Source organism: Typopeltis vanoorti, chromosome 15, assembly GCF_054136105.1.
Source record: "Typopeltis vanoorti isolate ZY-2024b chromosome 15, IOZ_Tvanoo_1.0, whole genome shotgun sequence".
NCBI classification, from domain to species: domain Eukaryota; kingdom Metazoa; phylum Arthropoda; class Arachnida; order Uropygi; family Thelyphonidae; genus Typopeltis; species Typopeltis vanoorti.
In genome coordinates, this window is record NC_143563.1 from 23,132,767 (window position 1) to 23,157,206 (window position 24,440).

A 24,440-nucleotide genomic window follows, 5' to 3' on the forward strand; every position below is an offset into this window, starting at 1 on the left:
TTTTCCATGCCCTTCTGCAGAATTAATATTTACTGAATGTTGAATTTTCAAAATTATCATACAAATTCTTTCTGATCACAGGAAAGTAGAAAATGTCTCTTGGTACTGCCTACGCCTCTATTCATACACCTAACAAGGTACTGTTGCAATAAAAACGTATGCAAAAAAACAAACAAACAAACAAACAAACAAACAAACAAAAAAAAAACCTAGTAGTCATCATTTATCAGTTGTTCTAGTTCTAATGTTCAGCAGAAAATTAATTCTTGCTTCAATACGTTTGATGGACAGAACACAACATAGTTTCATTAAAGGGAGAATGACTGACTGTTCTTACTCTTTTTTTTTTTTTTTTTGTATGAAGAGATTTTGAGAGAAACAGATAATGGTTATAATGTGATCTATTTGTATTTCAGTAAAGTATCTGATATCATTGCACACAGGAACTGCTAATTAAAATTCATCAAAAAGGTTTTGCAATTAAGGCCTTATTGTTTGGAAAGAGGTATTCCGAAGGTAATGTCTCCTTCATGACAGTTTCCCAACTAACAGCGACATGTCAATGAAATAAAAAACAAAAAGGTAGCTTGAAATCTCCATTTTATTTTCATACACTATTTCTCGACATAATCTCACTCCTTTCAATACATTTCTACTGTATAACAAATTTTTCAAGGTCATAAAACCAAGGACACATGGATAACCTTGATAATTCTTTAGTTTAGGAAATAATGAGAATGTTCCACAACTTCACATAAAATCTCTTTGAAAGCCACTAAGTTCTCTGCCAGGTTGGCAGGAAAAAGACCCAGAGGAAGAACCAAGATATAGGTGGATCGATACAGTAAAAAGTGCCTTAGAAGATAGAAATATAAGATCTGATAATGTTGGAGTCTTGACAGGTAACAGATTGATTTGAAGGAAAATTGTAGATAGGAAGTTAGTAATGATGTAAGTTTCATGTAGTACTATCATATCCTGTACACCCCTTAAGGGTACATGTCAGCAATTTGGTGATGATGATGATAAAGCTACTATAGCAAAAATAATTAAATTACTGTTTAAACGTTCTCAAAGACTTCAAGTAACATTCAAATTTATTGCAGTGCCTTTAACCATACAGTCATGGTGAATGGCATCATGCTGTCCCAAAAGACAGTTAGCAGGCACTTTCAGGTAGAGGTAGAAGGTTGAGTTGTTAACTTTTCGACCTTGGTGAGAAAGGGTGATGATATTCCACAGACTGTATTTTCATTTTAGGGTCATAATGATGGATCCAACTTTCATCCTAGTCACAATTTTGTAAAGAAAAGCATCGTCTTCTTTGAAGTAATGTAGACAGTGACAGTGTAATCAGTGACAAATTTTCATTCTTGAAAATTGCCATTTTGCTAGTCAAATGATGCAGCACCTAAAGGGCATACAATTTATTCTAGCTCAATTCCTTAACAATTTGGGTGACCTGTGCTCATTCAATGTTCAATATCAGTATTAGTGATCTCTGATTTATTGATTTTTTTTCTTTCTGATTTCTACTTATGGAAATCAGTAGCCGCAGTTTTTTGACCACTTATTTCATTATTAGATATTAAGTCAACTCCAGCATTACTATTTCTTGTTATCTATACCAAGCAATATACAGTAATCAAATCTACAGTTGCTTCACATAAAAATCTTATAACTAGTCACTAGTTTCAATAGTACTCACATATTTTTGTACATCAAAAATTCAATTACTGCATGTTATTTTCATGCTTCAAGAAACTCTGTGTACATGATAACATGAGAAATACAGTTATATTTGAATACCAATGCAGACTGTAATACTCTGTATATAATATGTATACTGTGTATATTGTAAGATGTAATGGAGGATGAGGGAACAAAAAATGAGATGCATTTCAAGACCACTCAACTACAAGTGCTGCTTGCATGCATTACTTTTTACTATTTAAGGTCAAATATTAAAAGCAAAATTTTTTCGTTGCAGCATGCATGGCAGTAAGCTTAGTGTTGAGATGAATTCAGCTCTTTATAGGATGATCTTAAAAGATTAAAAGAGCAAACAGGGAGCTGAGATGAGATTTACAATTTAATGTAGATAAATGCAATGTCATATTAACAAATACTAACATCTTACAAATATGCAGCTATAAATGTGATTTTTGTAATATCAGAAGGATAGAAGCTGATGGACATGCTTTTAAATAATAAAAAATAAAAAATGAAATTAATAAAAGGATTAGGTATTTTGATTGATAGGGAATTTAAGTTCAAAAAGTCTATTGATAAGGCAGCTATAAAGATTAGAAGACCATAGATTTAATTAAAAGAGGTTTCACATGTAGAAAAAAGAAAGTTATTACACCCTTATACAGGGTAGCCCATAAGTCATGTAACATGCTATAGGAAGGGCTCGTCTTTATGAAGCAACTGCATATGCTTTTTTAACATCAACAGATTTTTTTAAATTAGTTATGAAAAACCATATCACGTAAATGCCTTCCATTTTTGGCTTCACAAAGACAGGCCGTTTCTAAGGAATGTTCCATGATTTATGGGTCACCCTATATAAGTCAAGTCAATATGATCTTGATGGGGAGAGGGGTACTGCTGATTAGAGCAGATTAATTACAGCCAAAAAGAATAGGAGATAGGTGGTAGGATGGCTGTTTGTTTAAAGCAGTCTGGTGTGAGATCAAGGACAATAAGACAAAATATACAGTTGGCTGCTGCTACAGGCCAGGGAGTTCCAGAGATAATATGGAAGACATACATCAGCAAATTAGTACAATGAGTGTGCAGGTTAAGTGATTATTACGGAAGCCTTCAATTATGGAGATATAGATTGAAAGGAAAAGAGATTACATGGCAAGAAGGAAATGGAATTTATACACCTACTGAGAGATAATTACTTGAGGCAGCATGTAATGGAGCTGACTCGAGGTTCAAAAGTATTGGATCTAGTCATAGGATCAGAAGAGTTATCCGTAACTAAGGTGGCCATGTGGTCTTGACTTGGGAGATTGTGACAAGATTAGCCTAAGTAGTGCATAGGAGATAGTTAAGGGGCATCTCCCATGTAGTCATCCTTCCTCTTACATACCACATAGTGAAAGAACTCTTTAGGATTTCCCTTGGCCTGCTCAGTCAGTTTCTTCTCATTATCTGATTTTGCCTTCCTTAACATACTGGTCACCTTTCTTGACTGACTCTTGTACTGTTCATGAGATTGCTGGCCACCTTTCTCCTTATATACACCTCCACAGCATTTTCTTTTTCTGAAGCTCATGCTTAATGATATTACTCATTCATCTAATTCCTACCTGAATGCATATCTAAGGTAAGGAGGGTTAATCAGGTTGGAATTAGATGAATGAGTAATATCATTAAGCATGAGCTTCAGTAAAACAAACTACTGTGGAGAGTATATAAGGGGAAAAGTGACCAGCAAACTTATGAATAGTACAAGGATCAGGCAGGAAGGGTGACCAGTATGTTATGGAAGGCAAAATCAGATAATGAGAAAAAACTGGCTGAGCAGGCCAAGGGAAATCCTAAAGAGTTCTTTCGCTATGTGGTATGCAAGAGGAAGAATGACTATGGAAGAATAACCTCAATGAATGCTGATGTTTACGAGGTGACGGAAGTAGATAACATAGTTGAGCTAACGAGTGACCACTTTGCAAGGGTACATCATCCAAGTGAGGTTAATGCTGTGACATGCGACAGAGACTTATGTGGGAACAGAGGTGGATGAACTGGAGGTTCTTGGGATATTGTAGAATGTCAATGTGAATACAGCTATGGGATTAGATGAGATATCAGCTTGCATTTTGAGGGAACTGGCAATGCCTCTGACTAAAATCTCTAAAGTCTCAGCTCTGGTGGGTTCCAAGGGAGTGGAAAGAGGGCAAAATAGAGGTCAGTAATAATGGGAGAATGATAAACACAGGAGGATATAGCAGAGGCATTAAATGAGCATTTCATTAAAGTATTCCATCCTTGTGATTGTAATATAATGCAGAACTTGAGAGCAGTGGTAATGGGGGAGGAACCACTAAATGTGAGTGAGCAGGAGATATGAGGAATTGAGTAAACTTGATGTCAAGTTTACTCAATGTCTTGAGGGAATGTTCCAAGGAGTTAACAATACCTTTAACACACATTTTTAACGAGTCTTAGATTAGCCCAAGTCCCGAAGGAATGGAAAGACGGCAAAATTGTTCTGCTTCATAAAGGAGGTGATAAGACTAAGGCTTTGAATTATTGGCCAATCTGCTTGTCTGGAGTTGTGGTCAAGTGCTGGAGAAGCTAGTGAAGATAAGGATTCAGAACTGGGTGGACAGCAGTAAGATTCTCTTTAATGGACAGCATGGGCTTGCTAAAGAAAGATTGTATTTTAAAAATCTGTTTACTTATCATAACAAGGTGACGAATACATTGAGTTCGTGCGGTTAGCCAAGTGGCTATGCGCTTTGCAACCATATGCCTGAGAAAGGAGTGTCCTGGGTTCAATTCCTGTCGCTGACATGAGGAGCTTAGGATCATTCTCAGACATAGCCAAGTTAGCTACTCTTGGGTGTTGCAGGGTTTTTCTACCCAGTTTATCTGGGGTTTTTCCTCCTGCAAGCAGGAAAACCGGCCTTGAGAACATACCGCTTCTACAGACATAGAATATACCTAGAGGCATAGGGCCAACCAACCTTATCCTCATTATAACGGTTGTGGTTATAAGGAATAGAAAACCCTCGACACCGTAAAGGTAAATAGTAGATTAGTACGTTGGATTGGAGATTGACTTTGTGATAGATATTAAGAGGTGTTGTGTATGGGGGAGTGATATTACAGACTAGGAAAGTCACTAGTGTTGTGCCTCAAGGGTTCTGTTTTGGGGCTGTTGTTGTTTAATCTGTATGTAAATGACATTAGAAAGGGCTTAAATGGCGGTGATATTGTTTGCAGATGATGCAAAGTTGGGGAGAGTTATGAGAAGTAGAGCAGATGTTGTAGTTCTGCAAGAGGACCTAAATAGACTGACTGAATGAGTGAGTGTGTGGGGATGCCAGTTTAGTGTTACAAAGTGTAAGGTTTTAAAATTTGGGAAGCAAAGATAGGATACAGAGTGTAGGATTAGTGGGGATATTTTGGAGGAAGTGGAGGAGATGAAGGATTTGGGAGTTGTGGTGGGTAAAGACTGAAATTTCATGGACATTTTCCTAAAATTGTGAGGACGACACAGTGGATTATGCGAATGATGTGGAGAACACTGACATGTAGACGTAAGGATGTTTGAGTTTCGTTGTACAAGACTTTGATCAGGCTGCATATGGATTATTGTCTGCAGATTTAGTTGCCAGGTTTTCAAAAAGATGATGAGATGTTGGAAAGTCCAGAGATGACTGAGGAGACATCAATAAAAGTCAAATTCAGACTGGGTTGTAATAATTTTGCATGATGTACAGAAATATACATTGTTTGAAAAGAAGTCAACAGACACCTTAGTGTGAGGAACAAACAGCCATGGTGCTCACCTTAATAAGATGTAGGCCCTCCTTTCACTGCGATGACTACAACAATTCTAAGGGACATACTTTCCACAAGCATACGATAGCAATCAATGGAAATTTTGGACTATTCTTCCTGTAGGCATGTAATGAGGTCATAGACTATTGTGGGGGTGGATGTCCCTTGACCTTACCAGATGCTCCAGTTCATCCTATAGATGTTCAATAGGGTTGGGATCATGCCTCTGTGGAGGCCAGTCAAGTGTAGTGACATTCATGTCCACAAACTGTGCAATTACAGCAGCAGCTTATGACATGGTGCAGTGTCTTGCTGAAAGAGACAATGGTCAGTTCTGTAGAAATGCCACAAAGTAGGAAGCACTGCATTATCCAGAATGTTCAGACACCTCTCGGAGTTCAATGTTCGTGGCACCACAAACAGAAGTCTGATGCCAAATCGGGAAAAAAAGGACCATACCATCATACTGCCACCTCTGAATTTCATAGCTAGGGTTATGCACTCTAGTAAGAGAAGTTCACCAGGCATCTACCACACCATATCTCTCGATTTACTTGGTAGGGGGTGTAGCATGATTTATCTCACTATAACACTGCTTTTCAAGTTTCTATGTCTCACTTATATGCTCTTTGCATCACTGAAGATGACACTGCATACTAGTTCAGGTAATGTGGGGCTTGCATATTGTGGTTCTATCATGGAAATCTAGGTTGTGAGCCTCAGTTCTGAATGTTTTTGTGCAGGTTCATGTTTCAGTCGATGCTTGGAACTCTGCATTCAATGTGTAGGCCAATGAGTGGTGGTTTTTACATATTTTCATTCGAATCCTACGGTCATATTCGGTGAGTGTGGTGGGTCGCCCATTGCCGGTAGCACTTGCAGTTGACTCTGTGTGCTTCCATCTTCTCAGTATGGTATCACTGATTGTTGATCAGGAATGGCCCAATTTGTCAACAATTTGCAGAACAGATAGGCCTGCAACATGCTATCCTATCACAACATCTCTTTCACACTCTGCCATTTTCCTTCTAGTAGCCACTGCACCCAGATACAATTGCACTGACTTGGGAGTATCATATTCCTCCAATTTATACCAGCTACAAACACATGACCTGATGTGGCATGATGCACCTTGCCCATGGGGGGTGTATGTTGACTTCTTTCCAAGTAGCATACACATCCAAAAGGAAGCATGCTGTGCATTATGGGATACTGAGGCAACTGATGTGAAGTCAACAGCCTCTACATGCAAGCAGCTTAGTTGTCAACATACTTCCTGCACAAATCTGTTTACTTTATGCTTCAAGTAAAGGATTAAACAACAATATAATTTCCTGTCTAGTTTAATTTACAGTAGGTCCGAAGTATGACAGCAAATGGATGTGTTAATCAGCAGCTGCTCATGTTCTTACAGAAATCAGCAGAATGCCACCTATGAAATACTTGTATGCAAAACTGAGGAGAATGCAGAGTCAAGCAGATGCTGTGTCCTTACAAGACTTGAATAGATTGTATGAATTGGTAGGTAAGTGGAATTATTAGTTCAATGTTGAAAAGTGTAAGGTTCTGAAATTTGGTAAGCAATGATGGGATGCAAAGTATACACTTGGTGGGGAAACTTCAAGGAGGTAGAGGAGATGAGAGATCTGAGAGTTGTGGTGGTAGATAAAGACCTGAAGATCAGAGGACACACTGCATAATTCATGAAATTGTCACATTGGATAATGGCAATGATATGGAGGACCTTGGTGAGTAGAAATAAAGATATTATGGTGTATTGTTATTTTCAGTATGGAATATTTGTAATTTTCACTAAAGTTTATTGTGGTTATCGTGTAATTTTGATTTTTTTTAACAGAAAATGATATTTTTATAAACATAAAAGTGAAAAATGAAAGCTCAGTTTTTAAGCACATTTTACATAACAATGTGTCTCTTAAAATTATTCTGTCCACTGATATGACAAAAACAACAGTCCATATGAAACATTTCTATTTAAGGACACACACACACGCACACAATTTTCTTTCATTCTTGTTAGTCATCATTATAGAATAAGATTAATGTATGATAAAAATTAAAATATTAGTCAGTGCAACCGCTGCTTATAGTGTGAAGTATTCTTTAGATATCTGAGAAGTTTCCCAAAACTCACCAATTCTACCATCAAAGAACTGTCTATATACCACAAAATTATTTGTTTGTGGAATTACATCTGAAAGACCATAATGCTTCTTAAGGAATGCTAGAAAATTTGAAGACGGTCGGTCAATTGCTAACTGCTGAGGATGAGTATTTTCGGCCTATAAATATAAAGATTAAAAACAAAATATAATTAACTGCTTTAACCTTAATAGTTACCTCAATTAAGATTCTGCAACTTATCAAAGCTATAAGCTATATTTATATATAAAAGAAGAAAATGAGAAGCTACTTTCTCTCATGAGCAGTCTAGAAAATCTGTCATACATTCTTGAAGATAAATATAGTAATAACCTGCCTTATCATGCTTTGCTTTATGACTCATGCAAAACTTTTCAATTATGACCAATGCCCATTTATATGACAATGAATGATGATTTTAGCAACATAATGCTGCCATGTATCAACCAATGCATAGTATTCATTAACTCAGTTTATTTATAGATTTGAATATTAAGATGCAAGTGGAAGACGTTATAATACTAAATAATTACAGAAGTCACTTATGTAAAATTATTTATTTGTAGAATTTTTGACTATGTTTCATACAACAATTAAATTGAAAGCACATGATATCATATGCACTAATGACGGCAAGAGAATAACTCCATCTGCATTAATAGATATTAAAAATAAATTAAAATAAAATAAATTAGTTTACATTTAAATAATTAATTAATTACAATTTATGAAACACATGAATGGTGAGTATAGTTAGGATAACTTCTCAAAATTGAGAAAGTTTAAGGCAATCATTTTAGGATTCATGTGGTCCAATGAGTCATGCTACACCTTGTTTTGCTTGTACTGATAGTAGGCAGAGAGTTGGCCAGAGCCCCATGAAGCAATGAATCAGCTTTGTAACATAACTCACGGTTTTGGAGGTGGATCATGGTATGGGCATGTTCTGTTGGTACAGAGTGGTCCCCTGATACTGACAGAAGGTCAGATGTCCTCAAAGGAATATCTAAATATTGTTTTCAATCAAGTCCATCCTGCAATGTTGACTTTTTATCCAGCAGGTAATGGCTGTTTAATGGATGACATTATACTGTCCATCATGCAAGAATTGTTTAGCAGTGGTTCTGTGAGCATGACAGGGAATTCCACCATCTTTCCTGGCCATCACCAGATCTAAACCCCATTGCAAATGTATGGGACATGCTAGAAAAACAGATCTGGGAGGAAAGTCCTCTTCCATCAAATCTAAGCTATTAAAGGACTCTCTGGTGAACGACTGCTATGTTGTAGATGCAATCCAGCATTTTGTGGAATCCATGCCAAACTGTATATGTGAGTAATTTGGGCTAAAAGCTATTAAATAAAAGTTTATAATTCAGTGGCCAGTATGTGTATGTATATATATGAATATCAACATCAATGCTAAAATCTCATGAGAAATTTATCTGATTTCAATCAATTATTTTCGCAGCAAATTTTAAAGCATTCTAAACTTTATGTAATAACACTAATACTTTGTGCTAAAATGTTGAAAATTTATTTATCACTAGGTTAGACTATAATAGATTTAGTTTAATCCTTTATCCCAGTGAGAGCAAACAAAGTTTGCGCCTGAAAATATCTTCAGGACTAAATATAGTGTTGTACTATCTTATCCAGTAAGTAGTGCAACACCAAGGCAACTCGTGGCAAAGGTGGAGCAAGCTACCAGGCACTTCTAACCCAGTATCTCCCATAATGCAAAACACATTTCCTATGTGGATAAGATAGTACAACACTATATTTAGTCCTGAAGATATTTTCAGGTGCAAACTTTGTTTGCTCTCACTGGGATAAAGGATTAAACTAAATCTATTATAGTCTAACCTAGTGATAAATAAATTTTCAACATCTTTCTCTAAATCCAGAGTAATTTTTAAAAAAGGTGATAAACCTTTTGGCAACTCCCATAGGCACAGATGACTTGCTACTGCTTCTGCCTGGTATCTCCAGCTCTGGGCCTGGCTCCCACTGAAGAGACCTCAATAAAGGTCGAAACTAGTCTGGGTAGATGGCCAATCCCTTTAATGCATAACAGTATACATATCCACAAAGGAAATGTGTTTTGCATTATGGGAGATACTGGGTTAGAAGTGCCTGGTAGCTTGCTCCACCTTTGCCACGAGTTGCCTTGGTGTTGCACTACTTACTGGATAAGATAGTACAACACTATATTTAGTCCTGAAGATATTTTCAGGCGCAAACTTTGTTTGCTCTCACTGGGATAAAGGATTAAACTAAATCTATTATACTTTGTGCTAAAAGTTTGGAGAATTTAAAATTAAAAAAAAAATATCATTGTCCTTATCAAATTCTTGATGTAAGTACCCTAAAGGGGAGTAAAAGATACCATGAAAGTATTACATGATTAAGTTGGCATTATTACTAGCTTTCCATTAACAATTTTCTTCCAAATTAATTTATTTCTAAGTCCTATCATACTGTCAAATCTTACATTTCAGTCTTCTAAGGCTATATTAACAGCATCAATCTACCAAGATCTTAGTCACCTATTTCCTGCCATCAAATACTTGTTTTGCTAACCACACTCATTTTTTGTATGCTAACAAAATCAAGTTCCTTCCTAATATCTCGTTTTTAATGCAATTCTGCCACTAATATCATCTGTTCACTTCCCTGGTTGTTTTCGGAATTCTCATATCTGCAATTTTTAGTCTCTTTGATTAACTATTTCTATCTCAAATTTCAAATCCATAATTTTAGTATTTTGGCTAATTTCTGTCTTATTCCATATAAATTTATTCAGTTGGCTCCATACTGCACTAGCTATGCTTATTCTATTATCTACTGTTATATTTAATTTGCCATTTTCACTAAAAAATTGTGCTTAAATTGCTGAAATATTTTACTTGTTATATAAGTTTTCCATTGAGACCACAGCTGATTTTCATAATTATTATCTTTTTATTTCTGATTTTCATAACAAATTTAATGCCACTTTTCTTCATAATGCAATTCACATAGATGCGAGTAACAAAGATAGTATGCCCTATTTACTTAAACCTGATTTTACATCAGACCATCTTCTTATACTTCCTTTAATTCTCAGTACTGCATTCCTCATGAATATTTTCTAATTTACAGTTTATGTATTGGCTATATACTGCTTTGTATAATGTACTATTTACACCAATTGTTTGTAATGTTTTGAAAAGCTTTCCTCTTGATGCCACATCATATGCCTTTTCCAGATTTACAAAACTTAAATACAGATCTTTAGTATATTCTCATGATTTATCAACTATTTCTCTTAAAGTAAAAAAAAAATTGATCCTGACAATCCCTATTTCTCTTATTTTTTTTCAGGGATTCACATTCGATTTCTATATTTCTTATTGAAAAAAAGAGAACGCATATATAAACACGCATTATATTAATTTTAATTAGTCTTTTTTTTTCTTAGTCTTTTATTGATCGAATATGCTTGTATAATTTACAAGGCAAACACTCAGGAGGGAGGAAATTCCTCTGTAATTCTCACATTCAGCTCTATTTCACTTTTTAAAAATGTTTCTATATGATTTCAACTCTACTTAACCAGAATTTGACCTAGTGACTAAGCCTTCAGAATTATGCAGTAGAGCTGTAAAACTTTTTATACTTCCATTTTTGAATATTTCTGGTTGAACAATATCTATTCTAGCTGTCTTTTCATATTTAGGTGTTTTTTTCCTACCTTGAACATGGATGGGTGCTTCTGACTGCATTCCTCATTCCTCTTGAATATTTTTTATTACTGTTCTGTTATTCTCATTTAACAATCTTTCTAAGTAATTATTCAATAGCATCCTAAATAAATAAAAGCATACACACACACACACACACACACACACATATATATATATATATATATATATATATATTATATTAATTGCATCCATGAAAGGTTTTTAACCTATATCATTCGTACAATTGATAGTTTAGGATTAAATCATTTGGAAACCTTTCTATAGTGACTAAATAGGGAACTTTTTCAATTGGTGGGATGGTGATGTCACAATGTTCAACAAAAATAATCTACCATTATTTAGACTTTCACAAACATCCATACTATGGTATTTGAATATATATCCAACAACTGGCTTTTAACATGCATTATATGTTAAAATATTTTGCAGTACAGGCGAATCTCTACTTATGAACTTTCACAAAACGAATAATTTGTATTTTCAAACATTGCCTGTCCCCACCCCGCGGGATTGCATTTTATCGATGTATGAAAGTTTTGAGAGGTCACAGCGCATCAGTACTCATCTTAATCGGTCCAATAAATTGCAACTCCCAATTCATTTAATGAATATGGAACTCCATGCTTATGAGCATTTTACGATGTGTGGGAGGTTCACCAATATTTTATCATGTGCACTGGAAAATGTTTGGTCTGGATTCCTTTCCCTTTCTGTACCAATCAGTGGCGTCGCATGATCATTTCGGTTGGGTGTGCTGTCATGTTTTACAGGAGGGGGGGGGGGGGAAGCTTGGAGACAAATAATCACATCAATAAATTTTTATAATTATTGATTTATTTAAATAATTACATCAATAAAGTTTTATAATTATTGATTTATTTAAATAATTACATCAATAAACGTCTTTTAGCTTTTTTATATGTAATTATTTGTTGATGTAAACTATAAATACATTATTTTCATTCTGCATCGATTTTAATGATCTTTACTTCTTGGGGAAAAAAAAAGGTATTCAGAATTAATAGTTTTTATCACAATTTCATATATTAAAAAAAATTGACTGGCATATTTATTAAAAATCAACTAATTAATTAAGCCTAAATTAAATTATTTCAGTTTAAAAGCAAAAAAATCATAAAACTAACAAGTAAAATATTATTAAATTACATGCACTTATCTTTTAAAAATGTATTTTTTTGTTTAAATTTATTTCACTATAAATTGATAATTCACACTTCACTCTGTAACTTACTAGACAGAGGACAAACTAACCGGTCACTGCTCACAAATGAAAAAGATGAACCAAAAACAGGAACACGCGTTTCATTACTCTGCAATAAAACACGTGTTCTATGGCTACCCTGCAACAGGCCAATCCATAATAAAATTTTAAGACAGAAAGCGTTCCCAGGGTCAAGGGTGTAAGATTACATATCTCAATCAATTTTACGATTATAATTTGTGGAATATTTTAATCGATTCCGGAGGAAATACCTGTTCCCCCCCCCCCACCCCTGCGGATGCCCACGACCGTGAGATTGCATTTTATCGATGTATGAAAGTTTTGAGAGGTCACAGCGCATCAGCCACATCTTAATCAGTCCACTGCAATTAATTGCAGGATAACTTTGAATACTTCTGCGTAGAGTGGGGGAACAATCTGTTTTATGATTGATTAGAAAACAACAATGCAAGAGAATGCTATATTTGGTTGGTATATTTGAAATATTCAAAGATGAAAATATGTGAACCATCATTTATAAGACATGTGAGAATAGGAAGGAATAAGCGTGAGTAGAAACACTTTCATTAATGGTAAAGAATAATTAATAGTTATCATTTGTGATATGTGTGTGTCCTATAAGTTGCTGGGTAGAGAGAACAGTTCGATCCAAATTAAATTCTAAACATGAATAAGTGAATTTATGATGGCATAATTAAAAAAAAAATTATGAAAGAGAGAGTATTGCAGGAATAAATATAGTTTGATGGAGCAGCAAATGATCTCATAAAATTTGTTGCACATGTTATGTGTATTTCTCTGGTTTGTGTATATTTCGCTCCGTTTTCCATGAATTTTATTTTGTTTACTGAGACTTCATGTTGGAGGCTTAATGGATTTTTTTACAACGCTCAAAAAGAATTAAAATAGAATTTAATACTTCCTATATTTCGTCCTAGTCACTAGGACATCTACGAGGATTACAAAAACAATTAATGTAACATATACACAAATAACAAACAATACTAAGCCCAACCACGTGGGTGACACTAAAGTCCTATCTAGGTAGAGCGCCCTCTAAGGGCAGTAGTAGGTGGCCTGGAATGTAAGGTGGGAACTCTGGTGATGAGTGTTTCCCAAATCTTCGGAAGCTTAATGCAACCATATTTATTGAGATTTGGTTGGTTTTTGAGAGCTGCTGCTAAGCTTCTAAACAAGGAGATAGAGGGAACTGCCATGAGTTCCCCCCTCTCACCCCCCCTTGCCAATTTCTATATGGAAGATTTTGAAAAACGAGCCATAGACTCAGCCCCACTCAAACCTTCTATCTGGCTAAGATATGTAGATGATGTGTTCTCTATTTTGGCCTCATGGCCCAGACACGTTAGACTCCTTCCTCAGTCATCTCAATAGTCTACATCCAAGAATCCAGTTCACCATGGAAAAGGAAAAGAACAATTGTTTACCCTTCCTAGACACCTTAGTCACACGCCTGCCTAATGATACACTTACCTTCACCGTATACAGAAAACCCACACACACAGGCAGATACATTCACAAGCTCTCCCACCACCACCCATCTCAACAATATGGCATTATTAAAACTCTTACCAAGAGAGCCCACAATCTTTGTTCCAGTGGAACCGCCCTCACTAATGAGCTTAACCACATACACAGCACTTTCCTCTCCAATGGCTACAGCAATCACAGTATCAAAAAAATAATCAACTCCTCCCCATTCCCCTTCCTTCTCGTCAACAAGATTTTAAAAATGCCATCACCATACCCTACATCCGTGGCACATCTGAAAAAATAGCCAAGATACTAAAACAGTACAATCTACACACAGCATATAAGCCGCACCGCAAACTGGCTACCCTTATCCGTTCTACGAAAGATCAGCTCCCTCCTCTCTCTCTGCCTGGAGTTTACAAAGTACCCTGTTCCTGTAAGCTGGCGTACTTTGGACAGACAGGCAGATCAGCATCCATCCGTCTAGATGAACACAAGTCTTACATCTTCAAACACAACTATGGCCATTCAGGCTTGGCTGACCATGTTTTGGACACCACCCACAGAGTATCATGGAAGAAAACCACCATGCTCCACCACAGCAAATTCAAGAAAGAGAGACTTTTCTTAGAAGCAGCAGCAGCTCTCAAAAACCAACCAAATCTCAATAAATATGGTTGCATTAAGCTTCCGAAGATTTGGGAAACACTCATCACCAGAGTTCCCACCTTACATTCCAGGCCACCTACTACTGCCCTTAGAAGGCGCTCTACCTAGATAGGATTTTAGTGTCACCCACGTGGTTGGGCTTAGTATTGTTTGTTATTTGTGCATATGTTACATTGTTTTTGTAATCCCCGTAGATGTCCTAGTGACTAGGACGAAATATAGGAAGTATTAAATTCTATTTTAATTCTTTTTGAGTGTTGCAAAAAAATCCATTAAGCCTCCAACATGATGTCCTCACAGCACTTAAGCCTCTACACACGTTTACTGAGACTCAGTATACATAACATCTGCTCATTATCGGAGTTATCCATACTTTCGGGAATCCTAAATTCATTAGTTTTTTTTTTTTTTTTTTTTTTAGTATCCGTTTAGCTCCGTTTTCCAAGAATTTTATTTTGTTTACTGAGACTCAGTATACATAACATCTGCTCATTATCGGAGTTATCCATACTTTCGGGAATCCTAAATTCATTAGTTTTTTTTTTTTTTTTTTTTTTAGTATCCGTTTAGCTCCGTTTTCCAAGAATTTTATTTTGTTTACTGAGACTCAGTATACATAACATCTGCTCATTATCGGAGTTATCCATACTTTCGGGAATCCTAAATTCATTAGTTTTTTTTTTTTTTTTTTAGTATCAGCGGTTCTTCTGTCTTATCAATCTCACATATGCTGGTATTTTGTTGTAGATCTACAACATCTTATAATACACAGAATATTCATTTTTATTCAGGAATAGATATTTTTTACTGTCTGTTGTTTCCGAAGCCTAGAATAAAAATATCTCTATACCGTTAAAAAACTTTGCAACCTCAACAGATGCTATACTGCACAAGCAAAAGAAAAAACAATTAGCAATATGACTGTTGACATTAGTGAACAATCATATTAAGAAAAATTTAGTCAATCATAAATATTATAGTTCACATGAACACTCTCATTACTTTCAATTTTCAAGCATTTTGCATCATATTCATGTGCATTTTATAATGAAACCTGCTGGCATTCCTCATTTCAAGATTGAAATTTTTAGGTTTCAGTAAATGTTCAATTTTTATATTCTGGGATGGTTGGTTGATGAAGAGATTATCCATGGAAACTATAAAAGGATCATGAAAAGTAGAATTCTTGGGGAGAGCAGAATGAGATGAATATGTTGCTGGAATGGGTGATAGATATTACAACACTGGTTGTGCTCGAGGTGAAGTATGATAAATAATGTGGTCTATAGGAAGGCTTGAAATAACATTAATACTATTTAGAACATAGTCATTAATGACAGTTAAGTCTAACTTAATGACAAAAGTCATTAAATTAGACTTTTGGATGATCTCCCATGCAACTAATGCATGGGATCATTTTTAGCCTCATAAAGGTTTCATTAGTATGAAAAATGTGCCAGATAGTGTAAATGAGAACTTTTGATCTAATATTAAGGATAGTTATCAATATACGTTTAGTGCATGTTTTATATAAATATCCAACATATTGCTGAGTATGGCACTTCACTTACTGAAGTTACAACATGTTATCCACCTAGATATGGATTAATGCTAAGAAGGATCTGCAAACATGAGATACACCAAAAAGCATTAATGCAAACAGCACTTACCTGTAACATAAAGTCAAACAAAAGATGACCAAAGCCTTGCCGTTGTCGTGATTCATGAACATAGAAGTCCAAAATACACAGTGGGTCCATTTCATTATGGGCTCCTCTTTCATCCAGCACAAAAAGTCTTTTAATACCAACTTTTAGCATACCAATTATAGATCCAAGGCCCCTAAATTGATACAAAGAGTTTGTTGAAAAAAAAAAAATTGATATTAACATGCCAAAAATGATCTCTTGTAACAGAATTTCAATTTCAGTAGAATTATTTCCAAGCAGACTATTTATTTTCAATATGGAAATAATATTTAACCTCCCACAGATGTAAGGTAATGATTCGATAACAATAAAATAAATTTAATTTTCTTGTACTTGTTCATTTTCTTTCAAAGAGAGCAGCCAGCACTCCTTTAGAAAGACTGGTTAAAGGTTTTGGTAATTCATGTAGTGCACATTGTCAAATGAGAACAAGGAATGCAAAGTGCTATTATCAGCAAAACTGTGGGTTAGATTTGCAGTGAAATGGAGGTCACTGATATACTGAAGTAAGAAACAGAACTCTGTAATACTACATCAATTGCAAAGTATGAGAATAAAACACTATCCAGCATCAAATATAATTTAATATAATCTAGATGCAGAAGTTAGAAGACATAAGATGAGAGCACATTTAATAAGCCTTTGCACCAAACCTGATCAAATGCCTTTCAGATATCTCTCACCATTCCTAGGAATAGGATGAATATCCAAATGGATTGGAAATTATCCATATTAACCATATTGTTGGTTAGATATCAGTAAAACAAGAAAGTATAAAACAGCAACATAAAACAGGATTGAAACTCTAGATCACAAATATTCAAATAATCATAGAAATGTCACTGGGAGTAGAAGACTTCTTTGTATTCAGTTTAGACAAGGTTTTTCTGATCTCTTTTTAGTGAAAAATCAAAGAGCATTTTCAATGTTGTATGTTTAGAATGGAAAGGGGGGGGGATATTTATTGAGATCACCAATGCAAGAATTTAAGGAAAGTAAAAAGTCATGAGATTGATGTGGAAAAGAAAAAAAAAAACATCTAAACTCATAAACGCAAGAAGTCTCATCAAGACCTATAGCACAACAGTGTGTGAGCAAGAAAAAGAAAATTGTTAATGTGGTTCTTGAAGAGTTGAAGGTTGTATTTGTTGGGAAAACAACATGATTGAAGACTGTTCTAAAGGACAGAGGTATACAGAATGAAGAAGAGGATGAGAAGCTGGTCTGGTGAGTATGGAGCTGAATGGCATATGGATATTGATCAAAAGCTGCTTGTGTTCATAACTGATTAGAGGTAAGTGAAAGAATGGCAATATCCACTTCAGTAGAGTTGTGTCCATGGAAATGCCTATAGAAAAGGCAATGCAGTTACAAAGTGTCTATGGGATAGCAATCAGGTCAGTGGGGAGTCATCTATTAAGCAAATATCTCTCTTCTGAAAACAATCAAGCATTTTGAAGGAAGTTTTTGGTGCATCACATCAGATTTGAGAATAATATTCCAAGGTTGGATGGATTTGAGGTTTATAAAATGTTAGGAGTTGAGGAGGAGAGAACACAAAATTTTTGGAAGATGAAGAGTCAATGGATATGCTGTATTTATTCCCAGGTAGACTAAATGTCAAAGTGATCCCAAGAAGAGAAACCTTGGTTGGTGAGGAGAACATTATCAAAAATGAGGAATGGTCTTTCTTCTAGGAAATATGGTGGGGTTGTATTTTGTAACATTAAAATTTACTAAATTATCTTCATCCAACATGAGAACGGATAGAAAATTGATGTTTGAGGCACTGGCTACAGAAGATCTTGAAGTATGAGTTATCTGAGTACTATAAAGGTATGTGACTTATAAGAGGAATGGAGCATAGTTTCATTAAGTAAAGCTATCAGCAAGACTGAATGTTAGTGAGAGAAGATGTGAGGCCTGGTTGGCCGAGTGGTTAGCGTATTCGCTCTCCAGCCAAAAGGCTGAGGGTTTGAATCCCACCGTGGGCATGGAAGTTTGCGATTGTCTGTGAAAATAATAGTGGTGAAGGTGGACAGCAGATGGCGTCGAGTGGTGGAGGCGGAGAGTTGTAGAGTAGGTGGCCTCCCTCGATGAGTCTTAGGACTCCCTGGAGGTGTCAAATAATAATAATAATAAGATCACTGATGTATAGAAGAGAGGATGTAAGCCAAAGCACAGAGCCTTTGGGTACTCTAGAACTGACGGAAAACTAAGATGAGAGGGAATCATCCACCATGACTCACAGTGAACAACTAAGAGAAAGTTGGCAATCCACTCGCAAAGGGTAGAATAGAGACCATAAGAGGATAGCTTGGAAAGAAGGCTGTGATGCTAGATTCAATCAACTGTCTTGGAAACACCTAGAGTGATCATGTAAGATTCTCCAAATCTTTCCATGGACCTATGTTCAAAGATGGGTAAGTTTGGAGGGGAGATGGAGTGGAGGTGTGCTGTAGAATGGGAATAGTAGAATCGACATTGGTGATCACTAATGATCTGATGGATCTTTAGGTAGTGAAGAAGCTGGTTGTTGATACCTCTATTAACAATCTCAGAGCATTAAGTTGGGGACAATGGATGATAGTTGGCTGACTTATCTTCCTTCTTAGCAACAGGCTGAATAGAAGCTTGCATCCATTCTGTTAGACAGATGAGTAGGATAGCTTGAAAAGGTAATGGAGAATGGGTGTTAATTCTAGGGTACAAGCTCAGTGCATCTGGACCAGTGAACTTATTAGTATAAAGGCTATTGAGTATTTTTCTGCTGTTCCTCTGACAAAAGATCAGAGAAGCAGCACTGAGAATGGTTTGTAGAGGAAGGGACTGATGCCAGAGGTCTGCCTTATTGTTCCATCAGAATGAGAGAGAGAGAGAGAGGAGGGGGGAGAAACATAGGAAAGTGTAGGTTTGTCTAAAAGCCTTGCACTAGAAGGCTCAACCCATTTGGCTTAAAGGCAAATTTAGTGCCAAATCTCTTACAAAGATGGGTAAGGTTGGATTTGCTGCTGATTTTTCTCCCTTTTTTTTTTTTTTTTTGTAAACTTCACATTTTCAATAAATTTTCCTTTTAGCATGTCACCGAAAACACAAAACAACGATATGTGTATTATCACAAACAAACTAGCACTTTGTGCTAAATTATATGCCAGAAAAAATACACAGAGGAAGACCAAGATCTAAGTGCCTTAGAATATAAGATTAGTCTGTAATCCTGACAGATTACAGACTAATACGGATGGAAACTGTAGACAAGAAGTTAGTAATAATGTAAACTTTTCATGGGGTACTACCTATCAAAAATCCTGCACACTGTATGTACAGGCTTAGTGCTGTGAGGACATCATGTTGAAGGTTTAATGGAATATTTACCGCACTAGGAAAGGATTAAATAATTTTAATTCTTAATTTAATGCTCAGTAAACGTTCACCACCCCTATATAATCTCTGAGAGTTGGAAGCACCAAAACAAAAAAATTAGACTCTGACTCCAACCAATAAAAAACAACACAGATACACACAAGACAAAAACACCAAGCCGACATGACATAGCCTTCACTTTTCCCACAAGCTCCGAAGACGACGCACTGTTGAAATGGCTCACACTCCATTACTCCCATCCCTAATCATGTTCCATCATATTCTGTCCTCCTTTCCCCCTCCAAATTTTGCATTTTTCACCGTCTTCCCAAAGAATTCTCAGTCCACCTCTAAAAAAACCCAGGTTTTAAAATTCGCATATCCCTTGCCTCACCTGCAACTCTCCCCCTCCTTTCAGTCATATTTCAGCAGTAATACAAATGTATATCACCATACGCAAGATGCTGCTGAATAAAAAGACAATCAGGAACATCCTACAAAGGTATGTCCAAAATTATTCTTCCCATATATTCTTCATGAATCTGTCTTTAAAACATTAGTAATGCCCTAAAAATTTAGTACAAAGCCAATAACATCATAAAAAGGGATACTCCTAAACAAAAATAGCCATAATAATTAATATTTATTTAGAGAAGTAACATAGAAATTTTTACAGAAATAATACCTATAATTTTAATTCTTCCAATATTTCGTCTCAGTCACTGAGACATCCTCAGGGATTACAAATAACTCTTATAACACACTCATATACAACACAATACTGAGTGAAACACGTGGGTGACTCTAAAGTCCTATCTAGGTTGTGTGTCCCTCTATGGGCATTTGTAAAGTGGGATCTCTGATAATTAATGTTTCCCAAATTTTGGGAAGTGTTATGCACCATATTTATTTAAATTTGGTTTATTTCTGAGTGCTGCTACAGATTCTAAAAACAGTCTTTCTTTTTTGACTTGACTATGGTGGAGCATGGTGGTTTTTCTCCAGGAGAGCCTGTGGGTTGTATCCAAAACATGGTCTGCAATGCCAGATTGACCACAGTCGTGATCGCAGATGTATGATTTATGCTCTTCTAAATGGATGGTTACTGATCTACCTGTCTGTCTGAAGTAAACCAGCTTGCAGGACCAGGGTACTTTACATACTCCAGGCACTGAGAGAGGAGGGAGCTGATCTTTGGTAGAACAGATAAGGGTAGAAAGTTTATGGTGGGGCTTAAATGCTCTGTGGAGGTTGTACTGTTTTAAGGACCTGGCTATTTTATCTGATGTGCCAAGGATGTAGGGTATGGTGATGGCATTTCTGAAATCCTTCTGAAGAGATGGCTGGGGAATGGGGGAAGAACTGATTATTTTTTAATTCTTTAATTGCTGTAGCCATTGGAAAGGAAGGTGTTGTGTGTGTGTGTGTGTGTATGTGTGGTTGAGTTCAGTTGAAAGGGAGGCTTCAAAGGAACAAAGATTGTAGGCTCTATTGGTTAGAGTTTTAATAATGCCATATTGCTGAGGGGGGGGGATAGTGGTGGTGGGAAAATTTGCTATTAGGAAGGCGAGTTACTAAGGTGTCTAGGAAGGGTAAACTATTACAAAAAACCCTGTACACCCCTCCCTGAGATTACATATAAGGAATTTAAAACCAGTGATAATGAAGATTATATTAACGATAATAATGAACACATTATAAATTGGATAAGTTATAGGAATAGTTGCAATTTTCAGACAATTGGTACACTCCATACTGTACTGTAATGTTTAATTCCAATTTACCAGATTTTTGCTTAGTGGTTTATTTCAATAGTAGTAATCTATTTTATTTCAATAAAATAGCATCATTTCATATAGAAATATACGACATTCTGTTTTTTTTAATTGTAAGCTTCCAGTAGCAAACAACCATATATATCTAAACTTACCCGTTTGCTTCAGGATCTTTAATAATATACAGCCTATGATTAGAGTGCTGTAATTTGTATCCACTTGTTATAGGTTTCTGAAGACTTTGTGCCTTTGGAAATTCAAGAAAATAAAATAAAAAATAAATAATATAAAACTAAAAGATGATAACATTAATAAAATTAAAGCAAATTATAATAAAGCATAAATTCTAAACAGAAAGCAAAACCTTCCCAGAGTGTTATGTAAGAGAAAAATAATATAAACTTCACTGTGTTACTTAAGTATTTCTGTATTTCAATTAACGGCAATAATCAGATATACTTTAATCATTTTTAAGTCAGTCATTTGAAGGAAAAAAAAATTGAATATACTACATTCTTAGAAATCAAATTAAAATCACCATGTTTAACACATGCATAAATAACACTGAAACAATAAACACCAACAGGATCAGAAAAAAAATTACCTTTGCTGATGCTTTCCCCATTTCATCAGTTACAATAACTATTTCTTCTGGGTAATCTCTAAACAAAAAAACAAAAATTAAAATTAAAAAAATTAAAAACAAAAATGAAAGCCAAAGAGTGATAATAACAATTACTATTATTATCATCATCATCAGACCTCCATGGAGTCAAGTAACTCACTGTGGGAGGTACCACTATTATGCACACAGTTCATCATATTGTGTCTTAAATACATTCACTGTCTCTCATTCACAACACTCTCAGGAAATTCATTCCAATCATCTACCACTCTCCATGCAAAAAATCTGCTCGTCACACTTTGTTCACATCCTCCTTCTAAAGCTTCCAAGAATGACCTCTTGTTTTCCCCCATTCTATGTAAAACATCATCCACATTAATCTGGTAATCTCTCCCCCCCCCTCCAGCACAGCTGCATGGGGCGGCCCTGCTCGTTTACTATCACTAATTATAAACGACATCCAGTGAAGAGATGGCTGAGAAGTGCCACCATCTTTTGATTTCTAAATCTTAACACTATATATATTTATTGTCTGAGATAGTGCGAGTTCTATGGTTGATTTTCTTGAGTTTACGGGACAAAAAAAAACCCTAGTTTCTGGGAGAAAAAACCTGCTTGCCTGTGCCAGAGATCGACTAAATCAGGAAACAGTCGAAGAAAAGCTAACAAAATGTTCCTCTAGTTGAACCTAGGTATTTTTCAGGTGACCAAGCATCGTGGAGTGCAAATATCTCTTCCACATACTTAGATTAGAAAATGTCTAGAAATTTTTGGAGTGAACAAAAATATCAGAAAAATTCATAGCAGCTGTTATGACCACATGGAAAACCCAATTAATAGCCAATAGAGACAATCTTGGTAAAGTGAATATCAAGAAAGGAATTTTCATTTCCGAGGTGATTCATTATCACCTTTTGTGTTTATCCTAGTGCTGATTCGTTTAACATTAATTCTAAAGAAAATTGGAATCAAATATCAAAACAAGCATGAAAAATATCATATTTGTTATACACGGATGATCTTCAACTATATGGAAAATCATCTAGAGAAATTGAGTTGCTGATCAACACAGTCCAAATTTTCAGTGAACACATTTTCATGGAATTTGGACTTGATAAATGCATGACAACCTTTTTAGTTTGAAGAAAAACAATAGAGAAATTTTGTTTTGTATAAATACTTGTCCCAGATTGAATCTTAAAAATACCTAGGAATTCTTGAGGCAGATGAGCATTCAGAAAAAAAAAAAGTTCTGAATATCAGAAAACAGTCAAAAAATTCTAAAGTTTCAACTGAATGGAGGCAACACTGTAACAGCAGTCAATACCTGGGCCATCCCTTGTAATCAGGGATAACTAACTGAATACAAGTTGATTTAGATGCACTTGACAGTAAAACATGAAAATTAATGATAATAAATAATGCTTTGCATCCATTCAGTGATGTGTATTAATTATGCACCAGGAAAAGTAGAGGATGTGGACTTTAGAAGAATGCCAACTAGTCAATTAATGACTTTATATTTCAGTACAGTTAATTTTAACTTATACTGATCTTAACAAGTCAAGCAAACAATAGAAGAAAAGCAAGCACTGAGGTAATTACAAAAATGATACTAAATGAAATCCAGAAAGTAGTGATGTAGTAGATTTAAAAAAAAAAGTAGTACAGGAAGAAATAAATGGCAAAAGATCAGAAGGTGAAAAATGAAAAATAAAGCAAATAAATAAATAAACAATATTTGAAGAACAATGAAGGGAAAGTTGAGAATTACTTAACCTGTCAATGGCTTCAGCAGGGCAACATCAAGAAAGAGACAGAAAATCTGATAATTGCTGCTCAAGAACAAGCACTACACAAATGAATGCAATCAAGGTGAAGATTGAAAAGACCTCTGCAACAAGAGACGAATGCCAACTTACAAAACCGCATGGGTGAATACAGACGAAAAAGTTATTGAAAATGAAAAGCAAACTATGGAACTTTAAAATTCAGATGGATAAACATCTAGAATATAATATGTCAGACATCACTGTAGTTGAACATTAGCACGTGGTTCACTGACATGGTAACACCCAGATGACAGTAGAGTAGGAGAGAAAGTGCATGAAAAATTGACCAAGAATA

At 35.4% G+C, this 24,440-nt stretch overlaps 1 protein-coding gene across 4 annotated transcripts in view; it reads right to left on the reverse strand.

Moving 5' to 3' along the window:
- LOC150098495 (alpha-tubulin N-acetyltransferase 1-like) overlaps window positions 1–24,440 on the reverse strand; it is a 139,970-nt gene that overhangs the window by 97,487 nt on the left and 18,043 nt on the right. For all 4 annotated transcript variants that reach the window (XM_090405129.1, XM_090405128.1, XM_090405130.1 and 1 more), the window contains exons 2-5: window positions 22,293–22,350; window positions 21,844–21,935; window positions 16,512–16,683; window positions 7,682–7,829 (exon numbers count right to left, since the gene is read on the reverse strand). In XM_090405129.1, coding sequence (XP_090261255.1) covers window positions 7,682–7,829; window positions 16,512–16,683; window positions 21,844–21,935; window positions 22,293–22,350 — 470 coding nt within the window. The remainder of the gene's footprint in view (window positions 1–7,681; window positions 7,830–16,511; window positions 16,684–21,843; window positions 21,936–22,292; window positions 22,351–24,440) is intronic.